This window comes from Benincasa hispida, chromosome 3 (assembly GCF_027475165.1).
Source record: "Benincasa hispida cultivar pf3 chromosome 3, pf3_genome.v1.1, whole genome shotgun sequence".
Lineage (NCBI taxonomy): Eukaryota > Viridiplantae > Streptophyta > Magnoliopsida > Cucurbitales > Cucurbitaceae > Benincasa > Benincasa hispida.
Window position 1 is genome coordinate 1,739,662 of NC_143480.1, and position 8,659 is coordinate 1,748,320.

Below are 8,659 nucleotides of genomic sequence, written 5' to 3' on the forward strand. Positions count from 1 at the left end.
AATTTAAATCTTGGGTGTTTCTTTCTTTTTGGAGTGTTGTGTTGTTTGTGATATCATAAAACAATTGAACTTTGAAATCTGACTACATGCAGGAGTTGGAGAAACTATTGCTACCTTGAATGCTCAAATTCAAAGGACTATTACTAAGGTGATTTATCCATAGCGTCAAGTGATATTTCTTCATTAGTTATGGATATTCAGTTTTGTTTTGTTTGTTTTTTTTGGGGTACTGTTAAAATACCCTTGAATTTTCCCCTACAAAAAAAAAAAAGGAAAATTTGCATAGTGCAATTCTTTCCTTCTACCGTATGTACTTTTGAATTTTTAACATCTGAAAATACTTGTTTTAGTTACTTCAAATTTGAACTATTTTTATTTTATGAGAAATAAGTAACCTTCATCCTCGTCTTCCTCTGCCATTGGAATTTCCTCCGGAACTCGTAGGTGTCAATCAAAATGCCCCAAAGGGCTGCCATTCTCTGATACATGGACTCCATCTTCCAAGAAAAAGCGTCGCCCATTCTTCCTTCCTGATTCAGTTTACTTTTCTCACCAAATCCATCGTTCTTCGGCAGTTCCCTCTGTTTCATGATTCATCGTTTATATTTATTGAGGTGGATCTGTTTTTTTTCTGGACTGCACATGTGGCAGATTCTTTCAACAATTCCCCAACAGGGCATTCATCAATACCTAAGGTTATTAATTGGATGTGGAAACATTCTGATGATCCGTAAACTATGTCAAACTACAAGAGAAATGCTTGCAGATGCCCAGACCAATTTTCACTCTGTACCTCTCGTAATCTGCCCTTTAACGCAGTGGTATGTTTGTGAGGAGTTGTCAGGGATTTGGAACAAAAGGATACAAATAATTAGTGAAGCAACTAAAGATCAGCATTGTATTTGTCATGTTTGTTACTTGATGCACTCGTCGAAGGAAGAGCTAGTAACCAATCATTCGCTTCTCATGTTTGGTATTTGATTGATTCAATGTTCCTATTCTTTCTGTGAAGTATTGATCTTGTACATGTTTTATGACCCCACCACCACCACAAGAGAGAAGAAAGAATAATTGAAGCTTTATATTTTTTTTGTCCATGCTTTCATCTTCTTCTTTTTGTATTCTGCTAAGATTGATTGTGCTACAGAGGAAAAAACTTCGTGGACGTAAGAGGGACTTGAAGGCTTTCGATCTCTCTGCTCTATCAGAGTCTCTTCCTGGATTGGAGGCTTCTGAACAAAAATCTTCTGCAGCCAAGTTGTTGAAAGTAGATTGCAAGTCTAGGCTGAAGTTTATGTATGTTTCTTGCTTGTTACCATTGTTTGACATGTTTAATAGTTTATCTTTATTCTTATGTTTTGTAATTATGGGTTCGTTTTATTATATCAGATTGCAGGAATCAAAGCAAATAGTTAGAGTTCTTAGTCATCCGAAATTCCTGGCAGACCCCTTGGGATCTATTCAACCACATTTAGAGACCATACAACCAATTGAGGAACTGAAGAAAAAGAGGAATATAAATGGTAGCAAGAAAAGGAAAGAGGAGAAGTCGAAAGCCTCTGCAAGACCTTCGACTATGGAGATGTGACTGATCTCTCACCACCCTCCTCAGTTGAAGCTTGGTAAATACATTTATGGGTATTTTAGTTGGTAGAACAGTTCAGTTCCCTTGAGCTCCCTCCTTCCTTTGGTAGCTGTAGGAGGAATCTCTCTTGATTCCAGTAGAGGATTATTGTTTATGAAACAATTGTTCAACTAGTCATTTTCCATAAGATTATACCTTTCCAGACTATTTTACATATTATAACTAATCCTCAGTTGATTTCATAAGCATTTTGATTTTACTAGCACAGTTATCTGACTCCATTGAAAAGGAAAGGAAAAAGAATGTAACTTTGAATGATACCATCAGGAAAAACTAATTAAAATAATACTTAATAATCTAGCTTTAATTTTTATTTTTTAACATGTTACCTTATTTACATCAAGATGACAGCTCCTTTGGAGACGCTGCCATTTATTTTAAACAGTTATCTTTAGCTGAAATAATGGTCTTAAAAACTAAAAATAATCAAACTCAGAGATTGGTATATTAAAATTTTGTGGCAGACATAATCTTGTACGAGTTAATTTGATCAAAACTTAATCCTACACACTTCAAACAATGCACAACATTACAATACATATGTTGTGGCTTGACATATTTGATTCTATCATTTTATTGTGTTAAACTAATTACCAGACCTTGACATTGTAACGATGGTGGCGATTTTATCTATTGTCTTTTCATAGTTTTACGGTCGTCATTTAAATATTAAAGGATAATATTTCAAAATATACACACATTTTATTTAAAATTCGTGTCTCACCACATCCACATCATATTTGGGTCGCATGTAATGTATGTGCTTCTTAGGCTACAGACTCTGATATCAATACGAGCCACTATCATCAATCAGATTTGAGCCCATTATTAAAGAAGGAAATCAGGCTACCAAATAACAACCCCCTCCTTGAATTGCAAAAAATCTGAGTATGTTCTAAAACAATATTCTGTCATACCAAAAATTTCTTGATTCCCAGTTTGTTGGATACCAACGCCAAGATGCCTATTGTCACAGAAATTGAAACACCTCGCATTATGCTTACAGTTACAACAATGTAATAAAGACCAAAAAATAATCTTTTTCCGGTAAAATCATGGGAAAAAAAAAAACTAGAATTGTAGATCAAAATCTATAATCTTCCACAAGCCAGTTCTTAATCTCACTACCTCATTTCTCACCGGCTTCATGACCAATGTCGATTCTTCTCTTCTTCATCAAAATGCATTTCCATTCTTTAAAAACAATAAACTGATTAACGTCTCTGAAGACTCCATCTTCCCGTCCATCATAAATTAAGTGGAAGATATCTGCAAATCTGTGATAATCGACAACAATTTTGTATATGTACAAAGGGGAACTATAGCCTTTTTCCGTTCAATTGGTTGAAGCAGGCAGATGCATCATTTAAGTCTAACTTGGAGGATGAGATGCACTTGTTTCTTGAAGATAGACCTTAGTTCTTCATTTGCTTCAATACCTATTCTCCTGAAATTGGGAACAAGGCAATCTGGTGATTAGGACGACTAAAATTAGCATGGTTGGTATTCAATAATTGTATGGAACTCTCTGTATCCCCAGATGGATATGAAAACTAGGGGAATGTTGGAAACTAAAGATTAATACTTCGATTTTATGGAAAACCAAAAACTTAATTAAAAAATTAAGTCTCCGTTTGGTACCATTTTGTTTTTTGTTTTTTGTTTTTGTTTTTTAAAATTAAACCTATGAACACTACTTCCACTTCCACTTCCACTTCCAAATTTCTTCTACTTTAAAATATTATTTTTGTTTTTGGAATTTGATTGAGAATTTAACCATTGTACTTAAGAAAGATGCAAAATCATTATAGAAAATGTGGATGAAATAGGCTTAATTTTAAAAAACAGAAATAAAAAAGCAAATAATTACCAAACGGGACTTAAATGAATAAAAAAATGAGAAAAGTATAGACATCCTCCAATTCAAAAGGCAACGAAGATTACAAAAGATCAAAGCTCATCATTAGATGAAAAGTTTTATGTTTTTAGTTGGATCAAAATAACCATCTCAATTCTAAACTTAAGTTATGTCTGAGAGTGATATTGAAATGATTAAAATAACTCTGGTTAGATTCAAAATCACTTTCGAACATGCTTTTAGTTATTCAAATGTTTGATTTTACATTTTTAAACATGATTTTCACACAAATTGATTTTGAATGAATAAAAACATGTTTCAAAGTGATTTTAACGTTATAAAAAGTGACCTAATAATTTTAAAATCACTCCCAAAGATGTCCTAGGAGATTTTAGAGACAAGTCTTTTAAACTTTATATGGAAAACAGCGTCACATTAAATCTCTTATTTCCCAAGGGAAATTTATTTTATTAAAAAAAAAGACTAATGATGAAACTATAGAAGTTACTTATATACTGGTTTGCAAAAGTAAACATTAAATTAATATCACTTTACCCAATTTTAGAGCCGTTTTTCCCCACAAGAATTTTGCGCTGACTTGGTTTGTTAGTGATCAAGTGTTGCTCAATCCTAAGAGAACCATCTCGAAGTTCTTTCCAACCAACCAGGCGATGTTCGATTCCATAAGGAATTTCCTGAAATTAGAACAGAGTTTATGAACCAAAAAGAATTTCTTGGCCAACTCAGGAAAAAAGAAATAATGATGATCTCTACCTGATGCACGTGGTCTAACAACCGCTCCCGGACAACTTCAAGTGATATGTTCTTCATCATTTCTTCATTCATAGTGCATGGATCTTCATCCCAAGGTCTTTTGACAGCCTAAAAAGGGAGGGGTAAGCCAGATTTAAATGCAGGTCTAAGCTAAATGAACATAATAATTGGCTGGTGACAATTGACGATAAAAGATAGAAAAAAAATTGATAAAGCCACCCTTAAACTATAGGAGTTCGTTACATTCAAAACCTCAAAGCTTCAATTTGATCAATCACCTTCAAAGCTTATGAAACTGTTGCATCTAAGCCTCTAAATGTTGCGAAATGCACAAATCAACCATGAACATGAATTACAAGTGTTGTTAAAACTAAACCCTCCAACTATAGGATTGTTAAAATCAAACCTAAACTCTTAACATTAGTTTTCTTAAAACAAGACAATAGCTTAACATCAATTTGAACTTTTAATGGTCAATATATAGTTTTTAAATTTTTTAGAGTTGAAATTTTGGGTTAAATCGTAACACTTTTATAGTTTGAATGTTTGATTGTTATCCTTATAACTTAGAAGTGGGTTGTGCATTTTGCAATCTTCAAGGCTTATTGTAAAATACTCAAGTTTAGGGAGGTAATTCATTGATCAAATTAGAAGTTTGAAGGTGTGGTTGTAACAGCCTCTAGAACCTATGAACGACTTTTGCAGTTTTTCCTATAAGATAAGTTCAGCATCATCATCAAACTTATGAAAACCTCAAATGCCAGATGTAAATGATAAGAAAGTGAAAGTCGATGAACACAAATTAGATTTTAAATCCTATTTTTTTATCTCTAAACTCTTAAGTTTTTTCCATTTTATTCCCTAAAATTTTAAAATGTTTATTTTGATCCTTGGACTTTCATGCCTGCTCCACTTTGGTTCCTAAAATTTCATAATGTCTATTTAGTTCATAAACATTTTTAAAAAAAAACAATTTTGGTCCTTGCATTATTTTTCAATCTAATTTGCACTTGTCCAATGCTCATCTAATCAGTATGCTTGAAATCACACTTATATTAACATCTTAGCACACATACACAAAGCTACATTATGACCAAAATAATAGTTATTTTTAAAAAATTTAGAGACCAGAATAGACATTTTAAAAGTCCAAGGATAAAAATGAAACAAATATAAAAGTTCAAGGACCAAAATATATAATTTCAAAGTTTAAGGACCGAAATGTAACATTTAATTTCAAGGACCCGAAAAGGATTTAAAAATATAAATTAACTTATTTCAAGCACAGATAAGTTTAAGACAATTAGGAATATTCAATTATCAAAGTGCAGAATCCTCGATAGGTACTGAATAATAGCAGTGAAACCAAATAGGAAACCTGCCTGTTCCGTCAAATATTTTGAAAGATCTTTTACTCCAGCTCCCTTTAGACCCGAGATCATGAAGTACCTATACGAAGTTTGTTCTCTTAGTGAAAACAAACGTTCAAGAACCTTTAAGCGAGTCAACTTTCTGAAGCAAGAATCAATAATACCTTTCATATCCGGGAAGATCTTTAAATTGTTCTGCAACTGTTAACAAGTCTTTCTTGTTTTCAACTAAATCAACTTTGTTCATACATAATACACGCTTCTGTTTTGGGTGTGGTGATGCTCCCATTCGTTTGATCAATCCTACCACCCTCGAATCAGGCCTATACAAAATCCAAGAGTCAACTGCTAAATCATCAGGGTTTTCCACAAGACTAGCATAAATGGAGCTACAATCAACTCAAACTATAACAAAGGACAGAAGTTTTTTAAAAAAATACAAATTTTGTGTAATTCTAAAATTTCTAAACCGTTCAAGGAAAAACTAGGAAAATCTGTAAAGCTATGGTTATCAAGTTTCTTATTTGAGAACCGTAGATTCTATAACATTTGAGACTAGAAGAAATTACTACTGACCTTGTAAGATGTCTATGGACGTCAAAAATAACTATCAACACATCATAAAGTTCAACTGAACTCCAAGCACTTTGCACACGAGCTTTCATATCTTTATAAGGAAGTCCCTTGCTCTTTAACATTAGCCCTGGCGTGTCGAAGAAACACTGAATTGGCATAATGAATAAGGAAAAGTCCGAATTAACTAACTCTGTAGTCTGTGGCAATAAAAAAAATAAAGAACAGAGCAATATTTCCTCACAAAATATCTCAAAGGAAAAGGATCTTTGTCACCAATCGTGAAACATACATTATTTGAAGAATAAATTAAAAACAGTGACAAATCTCTTTCAGATGCATAATTGAATTTAGTTTTGAAAGGAGCCATTATATGGGAAAAAATCAAATCAAATTGAATGAACACCTTCAATACCTATGGCAAATTCAATAAATTTCTAACAAATATTCAATCATATTAAAAATAACTTGAATTCTTCTCACAGTAACATCACTACTCAAATCTCTGAAAGACGACACAGCTATAGCTTTTATGCACTAGATCATGTTCATATAGGCAAATGTATTCTATTTGAAAAGGCAACATCGCTTTAGCCAAGAGCAAAGGAAGATTAACACATTCTCCAATGAATAAGAAAAAACTAGGATACTACGAAAGATCGAGAAACAATTCCAACTAGAAGCACTAGGTAAAAAGTAGCAACCCATCTTGTAATTGAATCGTTGCAGATAAATAAAAATATAATACATACAATTTGGGTATCTCCTTTAGTCATTATTCCTAGGACTTCGTCAGTAGTGGTATTTGTCTTCCGTGAAACCGCAGCGACTTTAGTTCCCACCTAAACAAAAAAAGAAAAAGAAAAAAACAGAATTACTTTTTTCAATCTCTCATGTCATAATCAATAAGCTGATTGCTTCCACACAACCACCTTCATAATAAGAAACGTCGTAACTAAATAAATGAAGAATTTCTGATCAAAATAGGGGGAAAAGGCAATTCTGCATTTAAGGAAACGGACAACAATCGGTTTAGTATACAAAGCTAGAAAGGACGAATAAAAACCATAAAATTCTCCATGAATCAGACGAATCTGCAACAAACGAAGCTATATCAAAACAGACGTTCTAATACTAGTTCAGCTGAGCATATAAAAAACACTTTCTCCCATGCTCTAAGCAGCCGTAAGTTTAAAAAATCATATGAAAGATGCATTGGTCGTAAAAGTTAGCTAAAGTTGTGCAGTCCAGAGGAGTAAGAGCTTAAAGAACGAACCATATAATTGGTCAATGCGGACTTGCCAGCGTTTGGTGCGCCAATTATCCCGACTGCCAGAGACTTCTGGTCTTCCTCTTTCACGGTTCTCTCGTCATCCTCTTCGTCATCGTCAGCAATTTCCAACGCCGCCTCAAGCAGAGCCTTGGCAAGCACTCTTCGTCGCCTTTCGTCCTCCTCCTCCATTATCTTGTATTTGATTCCCTCGGAATCTGTCCCAGATATCAGTTGGTCGGCTTTTGCCCTATATTTCTTATCCCAACCGGAGTGAGCCTCGGTTTTAGTACTTGAATCCATGTTCGGAATGGCGAACTGCGAACTATCAAAGACAGAATCGGGGGCATTTTCAGGGTCGGAGAGAGTAGGGTTGTCATTGGAATCGTCTTGCTCAGGCTGGGCAGAGTAACATCGAGGGGAAAATATTGGATTCAGGAGGAAAGTCTGGTGGGATCGAGGAGGAATCGTGGTGACTATTCTCAGAGCCCTTAAAGCCTTCATCTCAAATTCTCATCAGAAGAATCAAGTCCTCGAAAGAAGAAGATATGAAGAAGCAAAGCAGAGGATTTGGGTGTGTGCTCACTGCCGTCGGGGTTTTTGGGGTTTACAACGTTCCCTGCTGTCGTTCCACACTTAGCGTTGCTTTCATTTCATTTTATATAAACAGATATATATTTTGACCCCTAAACTTGTAAGAAATATGATTTCAACCCTAAAATTGTAATTTCATCAAAATTTACTTCTAGCTTAGATATGCTTAATTCATTTTTTTTTTTAAATAGTATATTGCAAATCTTAACTTTAAACTTAGTAACATGATCTTAAACCCAAATTTTTAACTTCATCAAAGAAGTATTGTAAATTTTCTTTTTGAGAAACAAAAAATTATTATAATTTTAATCCTGAAAAATTATTTCCAATGACAAAATTACTAAATATATTCACAAATAATAGCAAAATATCACATTCTATTTGTGATAGACCGCGATTGTCTATTTGTGTCATAATAGATACAAATTAATTTATTGTTGTCTATCACGGTCTATCACAGATAGATTATGATATACTGCTATTATTTATAAATATTTTGGTTCATTTTTCTATATTTAAAAACAACTCTTTAACATTTAAATAAATTCTCAATTCAAATATTATCTTTGTATTAA

At 33.4% G+C, this 8,659-nt stretch overlaps 2 protein-coding genes across 3 annotated transcripts; one reads left to right on the forward strand and one right to left on the reverse strand.

Annotated features, from left to right (window-relative positions):
- The first annotated feature begins 236 nt into the window (after nucleotides 1-236).
- On the forward strand, nucleotides 237-1,823 carry LOC120073082 (uncharacterized). The gene is made up of 3 exons (XM_090312387.1): nucleotides 237-821; nucleotides 1,148-1,296; nucleotides 1,390-1,823. Exons 1-3 carry the CDS (start codon nucleotides 738-740, stop codon nucleotides 1,586-1,588), a joined length of 432 nt encoding a protein of 143 aa, XP_090168513.1. The 5' UTR covers nucleotides 237-737; the 3' UTR covers nucleotides 1,589-1,823.
- A 669-nt stretch (nucleotides 1,824-2,492) lies between these two features.
- Nucleotides 2,493-8,154, reverse strand: LOC120074674 (GTP-binding family protein). 2 transcript variants are annotated; one of them, XR_005481039.1, is made up of 9 exons: nucleotides 7,497-8,137; nucleotides 6,973-7,062; nucleotides 6,224-6,369; nucleotides 5,812-5,970; nucleotides 5,660-5,726; nucleotides 4,278-4,385; nucleotides 4,059-4,198; nucleotides 2,774-3,092; nucleotides 2,493-2,609 (listed from the first exon to the last, which is right to left on the reverse strand). XR_005481039.1 is itself a non-coding variant. In XM_039027883.2 (8 exons), exons 1-8 carry the CDS (start codon nucleotides 7,992-7,994, stop codon nucleotides 3,008-3,010), a joined length of 1,293 nt encoding a protein of 430 aa, XP_038883811.1. In that variant the 5' UTR covers nucleotides 7,995-8,154; the 3' UTR covers nucleotides 2,493-3,007. The 2 variants fall into 2 exon arrangements, 1 of the variants encoding a protein (XP_038883811.1); XM_039027883.2 differs by having other exon boundaries at nucleotides 2,493-3,092; nucleotides 7,497-8,154.
- Between the last annotated feature and the right edge of the window lie 505 nt (nucleotides 8,155-8,659).

Coding starts and splice junctions, on each gene's coding strand:
- LOC120073082 (XM_090312387.1), top strand. CDS start 738: ATGTCAAACTACAAGAGAAATGCTTGCAGATGCCCAGACCAATTTTCA. Junction 822..1,147: donor ATCTGCCCTTTAACGCAGTG/GTATGTTTGTGA, acceptor ATTGTGCTACAG/AGGAAAAAACTTCGTGGACG. Junction 1,297..1,389: donor AAGTCTAGGCTGAAGTTTAT/GTATGTTTCTTG, acceptor TTATTATATCAG/ATTGCAGGAATCAAAGCAAA.
- LOC120074674 (XM_039027883.2), bottom strand. CDS start 7,994: ATGAAGGCTTTAAGGGCTCTGAGAATAGTCACCACGATTCCTCCTCGA. Junction 7,063..7,496: donor CCGCATTGACCAATTATATG/GTTCGTTCTTTA, acceptor TTTTTTGTTTAG/GTGGGAACTAAAGTCGCTGC. Junction 5,971..6,223: donor GTCCATAGACATCTTACAAG/GTCAGTAGTAAT, acceptor GATTTTGTATAG/GCCTGATTCGAGGGTGGTAG.